The sequence below is a fragment of the Telopea speciosissima genome, chromosome 4, assembly GCF_018873765.1.
Source record: "Telopea speciosissima isolate NSW1024214 ecotype Mountain lineage chromosome 4, Tspe_v1, whole genome shotgun sequence".
NCBI lineage: Eukaryota > Viridiplantae > Streptophyta > Magnoliopsida > Proteales > Proteaceae > Telopea > Telopea speciosissima.
Window position 1 is genome coordinate 9,635,569 of NC_057919.1, and position 20,441 is coordinate 9,656,009.

Consider the following 20,441-nt stretch of genomic DNA (forward strand, 5'->3'; position numbering starts at 1 on the left):
GAGGGGAGGGAGGTACCAAATACTTTTGGAGATCACCATCCTACTATTACAAAATTACAATAGTGGATATTGTTACAACTTACAATCATGGTTTTAGTGCACAGTATTGGATATTGATCACTTTAAAAACCATGCAAAATCGACTGTATCAGGCGATTCGATAGTGATTCCTCAAACCATGGTTACAATCCCACATTATATGGAGGATAATATGCAACGAAAACTGATTAACATATTTCAAGCTTACCATTGATTTACCTCAAATTGTCGAATTCATTTTTTTTTAACGGGAAAAGAAAAAAAATATATTTTTTTGATAATCAAAGAAAAATATATTTACATCAAGGATAAAAGTGTTTGACGAATTCAATTGGTTTCAAAGTAACCCACAGAAGATTGTTATAATTTTATGAGTTCACCAATTTGGTCATAACAAGATGCAATTGTCACATTGCAATTTCCCTCATTGTCTCACATGGCTTTTTTATTATTTTCTCTCATGTTCTGAATATGTAAGTCCTACATAACTTACTTTGGTAAGCCGTACAAATTCCTCCATCCACACTGGCATTGTGGGGAACCTTCACTAATTTTTTTTTTCTTGAGAAAAAAATTTGTGAGATATATTAAGAAACAGATCCTCTCCCATGTGGGTCCCTCTCTAGTGAACATACGATGATTGGATTGGCTTGATGCCTATCAAGATGTGTGCTAGGATACACATCATGCCAGCCCAACCATTGGATGCACACTGAAGAGGCACCCACCCATGGGAGAGGATCTGAGTTCGAGATGTTAACCCCACTTCTTTTTTACTGGTTCAATCTATTTATTATTATTTTTTTTTTGACAAATGGAAATTTAATTGACAAGAAGGGCAAGTCGAACACACAGGGCGTCTTGATTACATAGGTCGGAGTGGATAGATGTTAATCTATCTTACTTGCTGTAGATAGGGCAGTCCTAGCTAGGGAATCAACGATTAGAGTTCGCTTCCCTAGGAATCCATACTATTATACCCATGGTGGACAATAGCATCACTCAGTACAAATCGTGGCACAAAATATTCAGTATCTATGGTTTCATTCCTCCCCGAGTGATGACCCGACCTGACCCATGAATGATAGATATATTTCTGGCTAAAGAGCAATCCCTCACATGATAGCCTCCTCTCACTTCAAATCTGATTAGATTTTTGTATTAAAAAATCCAATGGTATCCATCTCAGCCAATAAGATGAAGCTGCAGCGGATAACCCATCACTCAATTGCCATCCACAATCCTCCAACACAAGCCACAAACTCACAGGGCTCCATATCCACCTCTCCCTCTCCTTTCTTACCTTTATTAAAATCCTTCCCTTCCTCTCCATCTTTTGATTTCTCTGCAATCCACACCTACGAGCTTCACAAACTTATCTCCCTTAAAAAAAGTAGAATGGCTAGTGTCACCTCTGCTGCTGTTGCCATCCCCTCCTTTACCGGCCTAAAGGCCGGAGCAACCTTCAGAATGGGCGGCGCCACCGCCAAGGTTGTGTCCACCCATACCCCAATTGTTGCCGGTGTGAAGGCATCACTGAAAGAAGTGGGAGTAGCTGTTGTGGCCACGGCCGCAAGCGCAATTCTTGCCAGCAACGCTATGGCGATTGAGATCTTGCTGGGCGGAGATGATGGGTCGTTGGCGTTCGTGCCCAACAGCTTTAGCATCAGCCCCGGAGAGAAGATCATCTTCAAGAACAATGCTGGGTTCCCCCATAATGTGGTGTTCGATGAGGACGAGATCCCATCTGGGGTCGATGCTGCAAAAATCTCCATGAGCGAGGAAGACCTCCTCAACGGTCCTGGTGAGACCTACTCTGTCACCCTTAGCGAGAAGGGTACCTACGCTTTCTACTGCTCCCCTCATCAAGGAGCTGGCATGGTTGGCACAGTGACTGTTAATTAATTTAAGCTCTCAAGGAGGATCTGTTGTTGATGGGGCTTTTTGTGGTTTTCTCTCCTCTCATTTTGGGGTAGTAGATTAAGAGTTATGTAAAGAGGGCTTGGGAGAAGGGGCATAGATGCCAGGTTCTTAGTTTTCATCCACTGGTGCTTCATTCTTACAATTCCTCCTCATTTGTACTTTGGCTGGTTAAATTCAGTCGCTTAGACTTGATTCAACATTAATTTGCTTAATTTCCAAAATTTCATGGATCTGTTCTATGCATGTACTACAGAAATTTCAATTGTTTTTCCCATATCTGATAGAGAAAAATTTACAAAATTGGCTATAGCAGCTGGTGAAGATAAACCAGAGTAAACCAAAAAAATAAATTCTGTATATCCCTGTAGTGGTGGTTTTTATTTTTCAGTGAAAAGGTTTTTTGCTTTAGGGGGAGCGCCATCTGTTTGGGGGGGGGGGGGGGACCTCCAATGCCTGCCCCCTCCAATTCCTTCCACTCCCTCACATAGGAGGGAAAATGATCACTTTATCCACTGCCCAAACACACTGCCCAAGGTGGGATAGGGTGGTCATTTTTGCTCTTATATGAGGGATTGGAGGGGACAGCGAATTGGAGGTGATAAAAATTCAGGGGGAGGGGAAGAGAGGAGGGGGAAAAAAGATTCTATCCAACCGTGGCTGGAGCGTCCAGCCCTGCTAAACTACAGCAAAAATAGTGGTGGGATGGCCATTCATAGGTGGGTCTCATCTGGGCCCCACATGTGAAATGAGCACCCCAACCCCATTTTTGGGGTGGTTTCCAGGCACTGGACTGCCCAGCTCCCACCACCCACCACGACTGGACATGAACAAGGTTTGGGAGGAGGGAAGAGAGCACGGAAGCCAATGAGAATGCACACTGTGTGTGGCATGTGGGGACAAGATTTGTGCTATTCATAGGGGCATGGCGAGCATTTCACCCCATTGTGTCTGGGCGTGGCCTGCACACCCCCCATCCTCCTAGAAAACTTTTTCTCTTTGCTTAATTTAGGTGTACATCTATTTACTTTATACATAATATTTATTTTTTTTAATTTAGGCAAAAAGGTTCCCCTTACCCATGATGTATTGCCTGCATCCCTGTGTTTGTCTGCCCACACTTTTTTGTTTCCGGCAAATATTGGATCTCTCTTAATTATTTAATTTTTATTTTGTTATTTAACCAATTCTTTTTTATGTGCGATTGTTTGTTACAAACAGGATTTGTAATCAGACTTTATTTACCCCTAAATAGAATGCATTTTTTATGATTTGAGGGCACATAATGTAATTTTACATTTATATATTTTTGTTTTTCCTGTTTTTCTTCCTCCCGATTCAATCGTCGGTCTGAAACCCGTTGGCCTCTGTTTGTTTTAGAAGTTAATCCTTCCCAAATCCCAACTCACCTCTCCTTTTTGCTTCCAAGGCAGCTCCCTCCGAGCCGAGGATGGCGGGGTGGGGCAGGGGATTAACACAGAGAGAAATTAAAGGGTGGAGGTGGGGGCGAGGATGGTTTTTTAAGAGGAGGCCGGGAAGATTTTGCAGAGTGGGGGAATGGGTGGAGGCATGGATTGAGTGGCAGTTTGAAGGTGTTGTGAGGTTGTTGGAAATGGAGAGTAATGGGGGTTGCTGCAAGTAGGCTTGTGAGGCTTTGTTTTGATTATTGTTCAAAAATGGTGGTGTTCCTTCGATTTTGGGTTAGTTTTCAGAGATTTTGAAATAATTTCAGTTGATATTCATGATCCCTATTGGTTGTATTTGGAAGGCTGTATGCACTGTATATCAATCCTCATAATTTCAATGGGACTATGTTAAGTATTCAAACAGAGAAAACAGGGAAAGTGAAGAAATTCTGAATTCGAGTTTCAGAGGACTCCAAAAAGAAAAAGAATTTCATTGATTATCTTTTTTTTTTCCTTCTCTACAAACGTAAACCTTTTTATAACTCTCCAATCAACCTCTAACTAACTCTAAACAGCTTGCCTTCCACTTGTCACTTATTCCTAACAACCACAACTAACAACTAACACATATGGTAATCTTTAGTCCACGTGGGTATCTTCTTGATTCTAGCTGTCCTCCTCTCCTGTGGCTTCTCCTCCCTTGTTGACTCATCAGCATCAATCTCAATAGCAGATATGGCTTTCTTGGTGTTGTGTAAAATTGTCTCTTGATCCAGCAGTATAGGGGCTGCATAATTCGTATCAGACTAGTATTCTATTGGGACTGCTTCATTGAACCAAAGAGGCTTTTGAGACAATTGACTGTAGAAATCGTGAAACCTGTACCAACCTCACTACACTTAATTTTACAGATATAAAATCTTGGCAAATCCCGTGTTGTTCCAACTAGTCCAATTGGGATCTGTTGTGTTGGTTATGATTGGAACCATAACCTTCATTACAAGGCCATATTGATAGACGAAGAACTTGCAGCGGCAATTCTTCTCCGGCAAGCACCACCCTGTAATCGAACACCCATCCAACCATGAGACCCGAATGTTGCAAGTGGCAGCAGGGTAAGGAGTCGTAGGAGGTAAGAGAGAGGAAAGGAGTGGGAGTGGGAGAGGGAGCCATAGCCAGGGAGCGGAGAGCAAGGAAAGGAGAGCCGGAACCGGAGACGCAGAAGAAGGGGAGAACCGGAGAAGTAGATAGGAGGAGGTTTTTGAGGAAAATTACAAAAAAAACACCATATTTTTAGGGGTTGACAAGTAGACTGGGATGGGCAAATAAGTCCGATTACAACAAGACTTGGTTACAAACAGCTTTACCCATATAAAAATATGATTAAGTTAATTCCCATTCTTCAACGCATCAAGATGAACTTGAATTTGGGGGTTAGGGCTCAAGTTAGTTACAATATTAAGTTGCCAAACTAAGTATGTTCATTGTTTACCTAAAAAAAATAAAATTAAGAATGTTTATTTACCCAGAAAAAAAAGGGTTCCAATGCTCAAAACAGAAACATTTGCCGGCTTAATCAGTTTTATTTTAATATTTTTTGGTAGATAATTTTATTTTAATTTTGAACTTTATCCTCACGTAAAGAACCATGTAACCGATTAATAAACGGTTCCATTCTGTTTTATTATATGAAACCGTTTAATAAATGATTCGATTTTTATTTTTTTAGCTTCAAAGTTGAATTGAATAGCACCATTTAACCGAAATCACATAGTTTACCCATGGAGTAAGTGAAAAAGAGCCTTACCAAAAAAAAATAAAAAAAATACAAACTTCCAAAGGTCGATAGACCTGAAAATGAAGCTGATGCTACCGAGATGACAAGGGGTAGTTGAGGGAAAAAAAATCCTCTATAGTGCCTAATTTGGCGGTGCACTACAATACAGGCCTGAGAGCTCGGCACGTGGAAGATATGACATCCAACGATGCCAAGCTCAAGAAGAAAGAAAGAAAAAAAAACAGCTCTGCATTGAGCTTGCACCGTTGGATGAAACTTCTTTCACATGTCGAGCTCTCAGAACCGCACTGCATTGCACCATCAGATGCTCGCATTACAAAGTATTTTAATCCCTAGCTGAGAGGGAAAAGATGGGAAAGGGGGGCGGGGGGCATGTGCCCAAATCACCATCCAACTTTCAAAGTACGGAGCATTCTAAATTATTTCCCCTCCCAATTTCCAGCTAATGCAACTCCGACATGAATGGAAATTTGAAACTTCCATACTGCCATAGTGGGAGTGGAAGTGGGAGAGTTCAAAACTCACAAAACTCAAAAAACACTCCCAACTAATTAATTAATAGGATGTTTACCCTCTTGTTTTGAGGAGAGAGAGAGAGGTCCTAAAGGAGGAAGAAGAGAGGCCATGGGAGTCGTTGCCTAGAGGTCCACTGATCAACATATTGTGCAGAAGCACGCTCAGAGATCGAATAGGGAGCCGATCTCTGGTTTGCCACACATGGCATCAGGCCTCCCAAGACCCTCTTTGCTGGGCGTCGATGATCACCGTCGACTCCGATGAATACGATTCACCAGACCCTACGTGAAGGAGAGCTACGAACCCAACTCCTGCCATGATTTCTTCATCAACCCTTTTGATTAACGATGGCTCAGATGACTTGGGTGTGCTGCGACTTCGAGCTCTAATCCAACGGTCGATAACCGGATAACGAGGAAGAGCCAAGCTCACCTCTCTCTCTCTCTCTCTCTCTCTCTATATATATATATATATATATATCTCACCTTTCCTCGCCACTTCTGGTGTTGGTGGCCCTCCCGACGACGATGACATCCTTCGTCTCATTGCCGACTGGTCTATTATTAATTGTTACTGTTACTCATCTGAAACTGCTTTAATTTTCTTCTCCTTGAAACAATCCATCAAACCAATTTTTTATTTTTTGGCTCTTTTGTAGTTACCCAAACCTGAAACATCTTTCTCTCGATGGGTCCTGCCATGCATCGGAGGAGGCCGTTTTGAAGGTCGTCCGTAGCTGTAAGAGGCTACAACTCATTGACTTCTCTTCACCCTATTTTACTGAAGAAGTCCTGGAAGAACTGGGCAACAACTGCCCATGTTTCCGAGGGATCAGGAAGTTGGGAACGATAAGCAGCTCTCAAGCAAGCGCCATTGCCAGAAGCTTACCTTGACTGAGGCTCCTGAACCTGTCCAACAGCTCAGGATTTGGAACAATTGAATACCGACTGGAAAATGGGAATAGAAATGTTACAATTTTTGTATTCAATTTGTCGATACCATAGGTGAAGAATCATTTTTGTTCTTTATCTGTTGTACATATGAAATTACATGCAGGTGGATGCAACAAAGAGTGATCACCAACCAATACCCTTAAAATTTATCAAACAAAACAAATAACTGCACACTATGTGGTTAAAGCATCTGGAAGTGTAGTGGGAGCCCCGATTATCTTACCACCAACATCAGGAAAATTCTCATGTCCAGGCAAACTGACCACCTTTCCATTGGGTTCTACCAAGAGCGGGTACTTGAGAAGGTGGCCACCCATTGGCTTCGGTTCCTCGGCTACGAATGTCCCCCAGTTTTCTTTAGCCAGTTCGTTCACATATTTAACACAATCCAAATTTTGTGGCTCCTTGAAGAGGTCATCTACTATCCCCAGGTGCTCTGCCCACAGAGACATTCTGTACCCATATATCTGCACAAACCACAAGCACATTGTATTTTTTGATTGGATTACCACAATTCAATTGGCACCAAGGTATGGAAAAGGAAGATTGATTTATATCTACTCTGACTGCAACTCATGCATTTGTACAAACAACTCAATAATTCAAACTCCAATGTGTTAGGCCACATCTTGGACTCTGGACAAAAAAATATGCTAAACATAATAAATAAATGAAAGCCAAACCTTAGGAAAAGGTTTACCAACCTGGCCATGTGGATGTTTCTTCTTCTCAGCCCATGTGTGATGTGGCTGATACGCACCCATAGCTATCTCCGTGTCTCTTGAACCAGACATTGATCTTTCGTTAATATTGGCGGATCCTAAAATGACATATTCATCATCTACTATCATTCCTTTGGCGTGAACATAAATCATAAACCGTCGGTTCTTTTGAGAAGCAGAGGCCTGAAAGAAAATTTATTGAATTTTCAATATCACTCTCTCTAATTTCTAGCAAACTATAGAACATCATGCTATTTATATATGGAGATACTACCTCTACTTGTTATTTACTCATTTTGATGTGAGAATAATTCTCAATGAACATATGTCAGACCAATCTGCTGGTTACCTCCCACCACATTAAAATTCCACAAGAAACTAGGCGATTTGGGATTTAAAGCAATACAGATAGGAAGACTAAAATGTGAAATATCGCAAGTAATTATTTTGTGCTATCGATTTGTCCAGGCAGTTTTTGTTAGCTGAGGGAAGGATCATTTGAATGCATCTCAAATCACAGATGAAATTCCAATATACCTGTGGTTCTTATATGGAAAATAAACTATATTTGATCCTTAAGATGCCAAATTTTACATGAAATCTAAGCTCATAAAACCTGATGAAAACTGAGATCTGGGGAACCCATACTTGGAATTCTCCATACATGAGATGCTCATGCACCATCTCTTTCACTGGCATTTACCCCAGAAATAGTAACTACACATTTAAGCAGCAGGAGACCTAGGAACCATGTGGCATGTGGCATGTTGCATGTCTATTTCATGGTAGAAAAAGGATTTATTTTATTTTATGTCCAAATTAACATCCAATGAGATGTTCTTGGTATTTATTGCATGTATACTACATGTAACATGGAATGAGTTTAATTCTCAAACGGATTGAATGCCGTAAATCATAGATTGAGAATGATATGCTGGATGGAGGATGGGTAATTTCATCACGGATCACAACAAAGGGATTTATGAGAATGCCTGAAAATCTCTCCTTCAAGAATAGAAAATTAGTGACAGTTAGGAGGTGCTTGTTGACAGAAATTTGGAGTATCGAAATAATTAGTGTGTGGAAAAATACAAAGAGATGCTCTTGTATTGATTGGTAGGGTGGGTTACAACTCACATGATTATACACTTCAACAAAATTCATAAAAGCATTTGTTAAAGAGAACCCAGATAAAACTGGAGTTGAACACTGGAAGCTTAGATGGTGGTAAATTTATCTAACTCTCCAGATTCAACTTTAAACCAGTACCAGACGCATCAGCAACGATCAGATGTGTTACGTTGCAAGGGAAATTATTGCTAAGTGGATCCACAGTTCTAGATAACTAATGTTATATGAACTACTGGACACACTAGTCATTATAATTGAAGATTACTTTTAAGTTTTGTGGTTAAAGAGTAAATCAACACAAAGGTGATTTATTTCTGTATGATACTATGCTTACCGTATCACCATTAGTAGATGGTTGACTAGTTGGTGGTGACATTTCATCAGGTATTTCTTCCCGATTACCAAGACAATAGAAATTAAGGTAGTCTTGAGGGTGTGAGTTCTCAAGCTGCACGGATTTTAACTCCCGTGCAACAATTTCATACATCATTTCCATTGTCTGGCTCTGCAAAAGCAAACACGAGAAAGTTAAAATTCAATCATAAGCTAAATTTCCATGAAAACGCTTACTACATAATGGTAATACCAATATGTATAGTATATAACCAATTAGTCAGTGTTAAACCATTTAAATGTTTTGAAATAAATCATGCTGATATTATGATAAAGAAGAAATTCAGGGGAATGAATACTTTGTTCTGTTATTATGCTATACGGGAAATAGAAGCAGAATTATCACCAAGCATCTTGAAAGTATTTAGCCTGGTTATACTTAGAGGCAACAAATATCACCAAGAAAAAAAAATGACATGTTTTCTAGTTGTGCTGTATGGTAGAAGACAAGACACGACGAGAATCCTACGTGAGATTTTTATCACTTTTCATGTTTTGTCAATAAAATAAATTAAGAAATAAGTAAACCACATCACCTGCCAATACAGAATTTCTTGCACAGAATTAGAACTAGGAGCACCCTCAGGCCACATTGGTATGACAATATATACAGCAAATCTCTCCTTGGCTCTTATTTTGCTAGCAATTTTTAATGCCAACTCCATTGGGATTAAATTATTAGCACCTGATCAAATGAAAAAAGGACAACATCAAACATCTATGCTAAAATTGTTAAAAGAAAAACATACAGAAAAGTATTGAAATTTATAAAAATACATGATGGGAAAAACTGAAGTCAAGTAAATAACAAATTACACACCTACAATTGTCCAAAATTAAAATACCATCTAGAAAGAATGAAGGCACAGTTAAATATAAATTTTTGGAATTCCAAAAGGCAACATGGAGAAGGACTTTATATTTGCATAAAACCAAATAGACATGTAGAGATGCATCACATACCACTTTACTAAAGGAAAAAAGAAGAAATTATTATAGAAGACAATCAATCGGGTATATAGCAGTACATTTGAACCGAATTAGTTAGTGTATTAGCCATTTAATTGGGGCTTCTAAGTCGAGAATTTGATCGGGAGCTCTGATAAAACAGAACAATATTTAGATATGCTAAGATACCTGGCATCTGAAAGTCTCGAGTGACACATTAAATGTTATCACTCTTAAGGTTTCGTGTTCCAAGTATTATAAATTATAATAGGATGAGGTCAGCTGTTGAAGTTGCATGAGAGTCCCACCATTGGATGCTTGTAGCATTCAAACACAAACCACTTGTATAAGTATTTAGGGCCACATTTAGCAGCTTCAACTTGAATGGAGTATCTTGGGATAAAGTCACTCTAGGTGTACCTAAGATCCTTTTCTTGAAAAAATTGATGATTTTTTTTTGGCCAGGGGGGGGGGGGGGGCAATAATAATATCTCTCTTCCTGGTAGGTTTATGACGATGATGAAGACCAACTCTCTCCATTATACGAAACTCTCTAGTCAACATCTAAAAATTTAGTTAAGCCTAATACATTCAAGGACCACTGGAACGGGTAATAGAATTCAGAGGTGAATCATAGAACGCCAAAAGCTGTGGTATCTTACGGAACTAACATAGGTCACATCCCTCATGACATAAGATTGAAAGATCCAAACCTTCCTCTTCGGAGCAGAAGTGATGCAGGAACGATAGCTATGAGTTAATAGTTTTATTTGTCTTTTAATTCTGGTTCAATCTGTGGTTTGGGTCAGTTTAAGTGGCCATGTGACAACTTAAAGGGTCATGTGATTATTTTATTGGTTTTGTTAAACTTCAACGCAGGAGAGTAAGTTGTTGCTATTTTCGATCTTATTTTAGGGAGTCATGTTAAAGATAAACTTCCATGTGTGGGAAGAGTTATAGTCAGATTAGGAATTTGTTTTAGCTTTCTTTAAAAAAAATGTTTGTAAGGGCCTTGCCCACGATATTGATAGTTGAATGAAGTTTTTAGTTTGAGATTCTTACGCTGCTGTGTGCTGTGGCTGTGCGACTAGGTCTTCTTCTTCCCTTCTCTCGGTTCTAAAATCTTCTCTTTCACAGGTCTGATTTCTTAATACTCTCATTCTTTTATTCCTCCCATATTCTTCTTATTTCTTACTTCTCATATCCTCTTCTTTCCCTGCTATAGGTGATACCCTGTTTTCTGACCTGATTTCAGACTTTTAATTTTGTCCATAATTTCATTATTACCCGTTAATTAGCCCTGAAATTTGGCAGTTAATCCTTTATCATTATTATTTATTAAATTCTGACATTACTTACCAGTTTCTGCACCAGTTTATATTCTGTTCTTACAACTTGCTCTGTTTTCCTGAGTTTCTGCAACATTTTTTTCATTGGAGCTCCTAAGCTCTATTTTCTTAGAAATTTCTGGTTGAAGATTGATCACCGGGCAGAGCGATCCCATCCCTACAATATCAGCCAATCCGGTTTGTTTTGAGTAGTCCAGCTTTTGATCACCCAGTTCTCAAAGAAGTCTAGGCCGGATAAAAAATTTCGTTTCCAAATATTACAAGTCACAATGTCAAGTCGGTTAAGAAGAGAGAATCGTTGGTACAATGGGCTCAAATATGGACCTGTTGCATGGTGAAGGAGCGGAGAGTACTGAGCTAGTAAGCGAGCACGCCTTCCTCATATCGGGCTCACCGAGTTGCTTGCCGTTGGCTGCCAGGGCACAACTATCCATATCAGCCTCAGAACTGGCTGTGGTCCAAGAACTTGTAACAGTCGGCAAGCCAACCAGTTTTGATGGTCAGGCCATCAATAAACCATTGGACTGCTGGCCGTTATTTCCAAGTAGAGGGGAAAAAAAAAGAAAGATGTCATTGAGAATGAAATTCTGGATTCTACGTTCCTCGTACGAGTTGCACTGCAACCATACTAGGTTCAGTGTACAAGTGATACAATTAGTGTTAGAGCATTTCAGTCAAAAAACTGACATTACTGGTGTGGAACAGCATTTGCAGCAAGACTGTCAAAATTGTCCCAAGGAACCTACAATATCACCAATCCCACCAATCCCAATGACATGATACAACTTTCTCAGATAACCTAATGAATGACACAACATTATAATTATGACACTTCCAAAACCAAAAAAGGAGAAAAATGAAAAAAAAAAATTTGCGAACCAATGGACAAATTGCATTAAGGATATGACAATTGTGGGGCCCATTGGACATATAAATTGCATAAAGGATATGACAATTGGAAACAGCCTGTCCTATGAAGCAGGGGGTAAGGCTGCATACATTTGCCCCTCCTAGATCCTGCAGTACCACGAGCCTCGTGCACCAGGTTGCACTTTTTTATATGATAATTGTGGGACCATTGCTCCACAAAAAATTCAAATTGATAGCATTGAGAACGAACAGCAATTATGAACCAATTCTTTGATAAAAAAAACTCAGAAAGCAAACAAACAATTATCACAAGAATAAAGGAATCATTTCTCTGAAAAAATGGAAATGATTTTGACAAAGTAAGGAAAGCAATTTATATGGGGAAGTTGCTTCTAACCTGCATTTTCATAAGATGGCCACCCATAAGATGATCCCAGAAAATATTGATTTTCAATATATATGAAGTGTTGTGCAGATCTAATTGCCTGGATGTATCCTGTTTGAATACTCTTATCGAATACCAAATTTTTTGCACAGACAAGGTTCTGCAATAGAAAAACATCAAACAGCTTCCTCATTAGAAAATGGGGAAGTTGAAGAATTACAAAACAGAATAACAGTTTCAATGTAGAAATCCTAGGCAACAACCCTAGAAGCATGCCATCCTACTGAATATATAAATTATGTTTTTCAATTAGTAATGAGAAAACTTGCAACAGAATGTGTATTTAGCGAGGCCTAGCACAATATTCGCCTATTTTTGACCTACATGGCCAAGCTGATGCATTGATTGGATCAGGAATCCACTTGCTTGGCCACGTGTAAAAATTTGGCAGTCCAACTCAACCATATGGCCCATCTTATATTGGACTTTTCTGCATGTATTTCCAACCAGACACCTGTTTTGCACCTACCTTGACTTTTTCCTGCAAAACAAAATTTACTGCTGGATTTTGGATAGGGGGCCTACTTTTGCATCAAAACTGAGTGTCAGTTGAGCTGCCACTTGACAGTTAGTTATATAGGCTGCAGATTGTGCCAAGCTTGGCACAATGCATGTTGTGCTACCAACTTCCCATTAATAATTTATAGTAAAGACATAAGTTAGAAGATAAACCTGAGCCTCAGCTTCCTGAACTTTTTTAGGAAATCCTTTTAGCGATCCAGAGTCAATTGATCGGAAAACCTGCCAAAGTACAGAAATTAAACTGAATGACATGATTCTAATCATTGAAACCAAATAGAGACGTTATGGACCGGTGAAAGCTCAGATTATCCAACCTGAACATGCCAAGTTTCAGGATGCCCTTCCTTGGAAACCGAAAGGATAGGATCATCATAACCAACAGATGGCGAAGGACTAATTATCCATGAGATACGTTCTATCTTTATTAAAGCATCATCGTGAAAATGAGATATCCTTTTGAAACGCTGGCCAAACTCAGACCATTTAGTTGCTTTTCTCCAACGTTGCTCAAAGTTTTTAAGGATATCATATGCAGCAGGACCTTCAATTCTGCAGTGCAAATCGTGCCATGGTTGTCGTGGACTCTTACTTCCTGCCTGTTATACACAAAACCAGGAGATAATTACTTCAGCTTTGAAGAACTATTGGAATGGCAAAAAAGCATTAAAAAGTAGAAAGAAAACTTAGAAGCGCCATCTCGAGATAGCCAAGGCAAACTAATTCACATACACCATCATTGTGCACAAACGGTTCTAAGTGACAGGCCAATGGGTACAAGGACACCATTGTTTTTGTCATAAACTCATAATACACACAAACAATGAGCCTCATCTCAACAGTGGAAAGCTACTTTAAAACAGACTTCACCACAAGAAGGAGAGGAGGAAATAGACAGCATGTACAGAAGCAGCTAGTATAAGATGCACAAAGGCCAACTGAATTATGGACATTTATGGTTGTTGGAAAGTGTATGGTCAGCAAACCAGACTGCATGTCAAGAGGCTTACATCTGAAAGGGATTCTATTTCAGATGGTTCAAGTAAATATAATTCAGAGGCCCAGAAAAGGCAAGGCATAAATGTCCTGATTAAAATTTCTCCGGAGGATTGGAGAACAGATGATGCCAATGAAGAATTACTCAGTCAACACTGCAGTAATTTTCATGTTTTTTCTCAAAAACACTCACCATCGCTTTAATCCCAAACGACCTTTCTTCACAAGGTGTCATGAAGATCCAAAATCCCTCACTCTCTCTAAAATGTAGGGCAATGAGGTAAAAAATTTCCTACAACAGGTAACTCGCTTCAAATGCTCTTAGTGGAGATGTACGGGATGACATCTTCCACCTCTTTTTTTTTTTTTTTCCAGTTTTGATAGATGCACCTTCTACTTCATGTTCGTCTCAAATTCAAGGATGAAGCAACATGTGACTATTTCTTTACTGCACTTTTGCCAAGACAATTTGGCTCTGTTTTCTGATGGTCTTTCATTAAACTGATGCCGCACTTGGCCTTTTGTGCCCTTGGGAAAGAGCCAAATTATTATCCAGGCTGTCATAGCCTATGGGGATTATGGTAGGAGATGAATGCAAGGCTGTTTCAAGATATCTACTCAGATATACAACAAGATATAAGTAAGGTAACAACCAAGGTGGTTCATTTGGCAGCAGAGGATGATCCGTTTAGAGGTATACCAGCAGGTTTTCTACATTGTGAAAGGAGACCTTTCTCTAGTCGCCATTAGATTCACATTTCACACAGATAGAGGTGCAAGCAGGCCAGGTCTGGGTTGGGGACTTGGTAAATTTTGAATATATTTAGGCCAAGTCTGCCCAGTCCTGGCTCATTTTGGCTCAAAGTTGAGCCTGAATTTCAACCCAACTGGCACCCCTACACATAGCAGCTCACTCCGTAAGGTATGTTTAAGCTGAATTTCAATGGTTGCTCTATAGCGACTATAGGCCCACAAGGTATTTGAGGTTCTCGTAGGTGGGATGGTCATAAAGTTGAGCTGGGGGCCTGGGGCATGTTCAGAACTTCAGGTCATATTGGAAAAGGGGATTCCACTAGAGCTGAGTTACTTCCTCTACAGTTTGGTTTAGAGTATCTATTGGATAGAATATTGGAAATTATGATAGGGTAAAGAGATCCGCTAGCTAGGTAGCTCCATTGATTGTCATGATGCCATCACTAACTATATAGAAAACTCTTAACTCCACCCATGACTGGAGATTGATGATCAGATGGGTAGGGGGAGTCTCATTGGAGCACATCAACTTTTGTTATGTGCGTCTCGAATTCTTGTACCTGTTTTGAAGATTGGCCCGCTCCGACATTTTTGGTGGCAACCTGAACGGGATTTTTTTCTGAGGCCTGTGATGGTAGCGGAGGGCTTGGGCCGACACAATGGATCGACCCAACTTGAAGGAATTTTTATACGTTTTTATCATCTGGATGCGTATAAGCAAGTGAAACAAGTGAGATTTGGGGATTTTCGAGATGGGGTTTCTAGGGAGAGTTTTTGCTGTGTCGTTTGGGTGTGCTTGAGAGATCTCCGTTGTATTTTCTTCCATTACATAGTGAATCATCTTCAGCTTCACCTATAGACGTAGCACATCATACTGGTGTGTGAACCACGTTAAATCTTTGTGTCATCTTTGCTTTGTTTTGTTTCTTTGTGTTTCTTGGTGTTTGAGTTAACTTTTGTTCTGAAGAAACTAACACCATCACTGTTTTAGTAACTTCATCACAACACTCTTAGCAACAGGCATATAAGATTCATTTTGATGCAGAAGCATCTCTGCCGACCAAATATGTGGTTTGATTTCCAAACATGGGCCTTGATGTGTACTTTTTGTAACTAGGTGTATTGTATATCATAGGGTGGGCAGTATTGAACACATTTTGAATTAAATAATCCTTTTTACTTCAATAGTCATTATTTAATTGAACCCAGTGTAATGTCTAAAGGGTTAGGTCATACATGCTGAGAATTATTTTAGAAGCCCATTTGTGTTTAGTTACTTGTCCAGTCATATGGTGAATAAAAGTGGGTTTTTTTTACAGCTATGTAACTGCTTAAATCAATTATCTACTCTAGTTAGGTGTCCGGCAGTTAAGTGTCCATGCTGCAGAAGTTTGCTAGTTCTAGGAGTCTTTTAGAGCATCAAAGTTGGTCTAAAATAAGGATGTAATCACCAATGTTTTTGGGACCTTATAGACAATGCAAATTTTATATTGCCTGGGTTGCTGTCTGTGTTAAGATCAGAGTTGTAGGTGAAGATCCACATTGAACCCTACGAGATGTGTGCTCCTTCACTCCTCTAATTTTGATACTATTATCTTGTCTCTTTTTTTCTGAAGCTTCTCTTCCACTGATCAAAGAGTTTGTTGCCCACATTATTTTTACTCTGAGATCTATTTGTAATGTAGCTCTAAATAGGAGAAGGTTCCTATTAGAGGCCAAACAACAGGATCAAATAATAAAAGGGGCTGCTGGTTCGAATGGACAGCACTAGAATTTAGGTCAAGTCCTGGGGTTAGGGTAGGATAATGGGAATATAATTTATACGATTAAAATAGGCAGGTTTTAGGGAGTTTAGAAAGCTAGATTTGGTTAGGTTTAGATAAGAATTCAAAATTCCAGAAATTAGGGTTAGGGTTTCAGGTTTTGGGTTTTAGAAATTAGGTCAAATTTAGGGTTTTGAAAGACAAATAGGGGCAGCAGCTTGGGTCGAGTGTAGGGGGTGTTAAGGAGAGGCTGTGGTTTGAATTTGAAGTAATTCTAATGGTTAAATATGGCTGGGCAGCAAGATCTAGGGTTTAATGGAGTTAAGGTTTATGGGATTCAAACCAAAAATAAAGGAGATCGATTGGGGGAAAGGATTAGAGGGTTAGAAGAAGAAATTGGGTGTCAAACTTACTGGAGATTCCACTGGCAGCAGTTTGAACAGATGTGAAGGATAGAACCACCTTCGAATTAAAGAAGATCCTCCCAGCCGTCACGGCGTAAGGAGTCAACCGGATTCCATCAGTCCCTTTCCACCTTGATAGAACCACAAGGAAGCAAACTCACAAGGAGCAACACTCAACAGAGCAGGGCAGCAGCAATGGCAGCAAACAAAAGCTTTTCATTAATCAAATTCGTATTTAGCCCAACTTACATCACATGACCACTTAAGTTGTCACATGTTCACTTAACCAAGTCACATGATCACTTAAATTGAACCAATTGGATACAACCAATTTGCACCGGTTCAATTAAAAACATAAAAATAAACTAAGTATTGGGCTAATCCCGTATGCAACCTATATACCCCTAGTTTAGGCTCATTAAAGCGGCCTATTACATAGAAAATTCTTGGGATCAAGGGCCCAACATATATATATGCCAACCCTAGACTTATTCCTAATAAAAGAAGCCCAGTTTGGTGATAATTCAGCATCAATTTGCTTTGCTTCTTAAACTAGAAACACATAGCCAGGCAAATCCCAGTTTAGATTCTAAAGCAAATCCAATAAAAGAGAGAAAAACTAATAGGCTAAACGAGGAACAAAAGATAACTGTGAGAATGGAAGAATACTCACAGGAAGTGTAGGATTATGAAAATCTTCCCGAAATACAGTGTCAAGATCACGAAACAGTCGATGCTTGGGAGTATCATAGCGACCATCACAAAGATCAAGACCACCCACAAACGCAGTAATCTTTCGGTTATTTCTAGATGCTTGTGTATCCACTATCACACATTTTTGATGGTGTGTAAAGAGGGTCCCAACAACCTGGATGCAGAAACCACAATAATCAACTTTAGCATGTCATCATTGAACAAGTTGGGATAAGAAACCAAGCCAAAGAAATCAAGTAATAAAACTCAAAGGCAAACAGGCCTCATAAATTATTTCAGATTCAGAAATGTTTTCTACACACTAAGATATGTCTGATTAGTGAATAGAATGCCTATTGATACTTGCATACATGTCTGCCATGTCAAAGAAAGATTATCAAGTCTGAACAGCAAGCAAAAAAGGCCCAGGAAATAATTTCACACCCACAAATGTTTTGGCACAGTAAAACCTGGGTGCATAGAATGATGCCTATTAAACTTAGCAAAGAAGTCTGCGAGGTGCCTATGTCTTTTCACATTGTCATCATTTAATTCATGGAATTATTTACATACAATGAACATAGCAGAAGGCTTTTGAAATATGAATGATTCACAAGACTAGGAATGGGAATCAGATAGAAGTGCATGCAGCGAGTTGCATCTCCAATTGCTGATAAAAAAAATGGAGCCAATGGAGATGATCTGTTCATGTTCAATGAATGCCATTGCTAGTTAGAGCTCTAGTTAGCAGAAGCCATTGCTAGGGGCCAAGGTTCAAAGAAAGTACAGGGAACCCCTAATACCGAGAAATATTCTGATGGAATACACATGATGGAGGACATGGATCTGGTACTGGTAGAATGGAAAGCAGAACAGCATCCATGGATCAGACCCAGATAGTTGGGCAGTAGTGATGATGATGAGATAGGGATAGATATAACAAAATGACTATGCCACACACACACAGAGCTATCCATTCAATGGTATACACATAATGGAAGGCATGGCCCTGGTAGATCGAAACATCAGAACAAGATTAAAGGATCAGGCCACATAGTTGAGACAGCAGAAAGCTGATGACAAAATTGAGCTACATATAGAGAAATGATTACATCCTTTATAGAAAGCTCTCCATTTGATCTATAGTGGTTTTTATCAAGTAACTCCACTTTTTGAAGATGATACCTTGTTAGATTGGTAAAGGCCATAAATTCCTAACAAGAAGTGATGTGTGATGAAATGAGAATTAAAAATATAAGCAACCTAGTAATTAGAACATTCGGAAAATAGGGAGAATTCAGTTTTGACTTTGCTTTGGGGGGAAGGGAGAGGAGGAGAACTCAAAAGGTGCAAGCAAAAAGAAAACACAAGTGTCTAATTTTGGTCTGACCAAAAAAGTTCAAGCAAAATTTCTTGGGTTAAGGATAGGGGGTGGGAAATCACAGAAGGAAAAGAATTCCTTAAAATAGTGTGTGTGTGTGTGTCGGGGGGGGGGGGGGTTAGTGTGCCACCACATCATCATTTTCAAAACACGGTCCTTTCATTTGGCCATTTTTGAATTAGAAGATTTAAAATTTTGGGCAAAAAATGTTAATACATGGTGCGGCACACAGCAAATATGAACTATAAAAATTGACATCCAATCTTATGGGCCTCGATCTAATGGATAGTGTGCATCAGCCACATCACCTATGTAAATGTCTGAACTTGGACAGATCACCCAGAGAAGAAATCTAGGTGGGACCAAAAAGGGGAAAAAATATTGGTAACCCACCTAGAAACCTGTTTTATCATTATGGTGAACATTGGTCTCAACTTGCGGGATTAATGCTGTATATGAGAGAATCTCAGTTAATTTTCTTCATTTCTGTATAGAGTGTTTTTGTTGTTTTTATTACTTCCATTTATTTTTGCACCTCAATGATAAAGCTTTCTCACATGAAAGTATCCAGACATTGAAAATGTTTTAGCAACCATATACTGCTATATTAAGACTGCCAGCATGTCAATACCCTAATATTCAAAGGTTAGATGGTTATGACTCCTATAATCACAACAGCATATGACACCCCCCCCCCCCCCCCAAAAAAAAAAAAAAGAAGGAAAAAATTGACAGAAAAACATATGAATAGCCAAATCTTCAGAAAAAACTCAATCCGAACAAAATCAGCAAATTACTGTAAGACAACTGAACTCATGGTTTAAAGCCTGCCTGTTGCTTGACAATGCTAAGCTTACTACTGGCATAACGAGGTGACAGCACACAAATGACTGATGAATGCTTGAAAAATTTCCGAGTTTCTTCATCATGAGTTTGCATCACTCCTGCCTGCAGTCAGAGCAAAATCATGTAAGTTAGGAAATGTCAACTACACTGAGCATCCTGAAACAATCTGCATGGCTCCAAAGAGTATTAGGTTACAATTCACTGTAAATTTTGTAACTGCACAGAAACCATACTGAAAGTGCAGGAATTGCATGTAAAGAGTGACATTGGACAATGACTACTGCAACATACTTGTGTAAGAAAAGTATTTTTCTTATGGCTTGGCAAGATATATCTTCCCCTGGTCTTCATTAGCTCAGAGAAAGGATATAAAATAATAGCCAGTGAAATAATTAGGGGGATTTTGTAGAGGAAAATTGATTCAAAAAGATATCCTGATGTAAATAAGGATATGCACGATGGAGCAGTTACTACTGTTAAACATGCAGGGGAGAAACAAATACCAGGGTGAGCATTGAACCCTTACCTCTTTGCATTTGTTATCAGCAATTACACTAGACATAAATAGGATGAAGTCCCAGGAATTATAATGTTTG

At 39.3% G+C, this 20,441-nt stretch overlaps 2 protein-coding genes across 2 annotated transcripts in view; one reads left to right on the forward strand and one right to left on the reverse strand.

Moving 5' to 3' along the window:
• The window catches only part of LOC122657703 (phospholipase D delta), a 33,081-nt gene that overhangs the window by 7,335 nt on the left and 5,305 nt on the right, over positions 1–20,441 (reverse strand). The window contains exons 2-10 of the mRNA XM_043852492.1: positions 19,831–19,947; positions 17,599–17,793; positions 13,327–13,608; positions 13,163–13,231; positions 12,443–12,590; positions 9,415–9,563; positions 8,820–8,990; positions 7,337–7,537; positions 6,788–7,099 (exon numbers count right to left, since the gene is read on the reverse strand). Of these exons, the coding sequence (XP_043708427.1) occupies positions 6,806–7,099; positions 7,337–7,537; positions 8,820–8,990; positions 9,415–9,563; positions 12,443–12,590; positions 13,163–13,231; positions 13,327–13,608; positions 17,599–17,793; positions 19,831–19,947 (1,626 nt within the window). The 3' untranslated portion in view covers positions 6,788–6,805. The remainder of the gene's footprint in view (positions 1–6,787; positions 7,100–7,336; positions 7,538–8,819; positions 8,991–9,414; positions 9,564–12,442; positions 12,591–13,162; positions 13,232–13,326; positions 13,609–17,598; positions 17,794–19,830; positions 19,948–20,441) is intronic.
• LOC122657707 (plastocyanin B'/B''-like) lies at positions 1,355–1,969 on the forward strand. The gene has a single exon (XM_043852498.1). The coding sequence runs from the start codon at positions 1,438–1,440 to the stop codon at positions 1,942–1,944; it is 507 nt and encodes a 168-aa protein (XP_043708433.1). The 5' UTR covers positions 1,355–1,437; the 3' UTR covers positions 1,945–1,969.

Coding starts and splice junctions, on each gene's coding strand:
- LOC122657707 (XM_043852498.1), top strand. CDS start 1,438: ATGGCTAGTGTCACCTCTGCTGCTGTTGCCATCCCCTCCTTTACCGGC.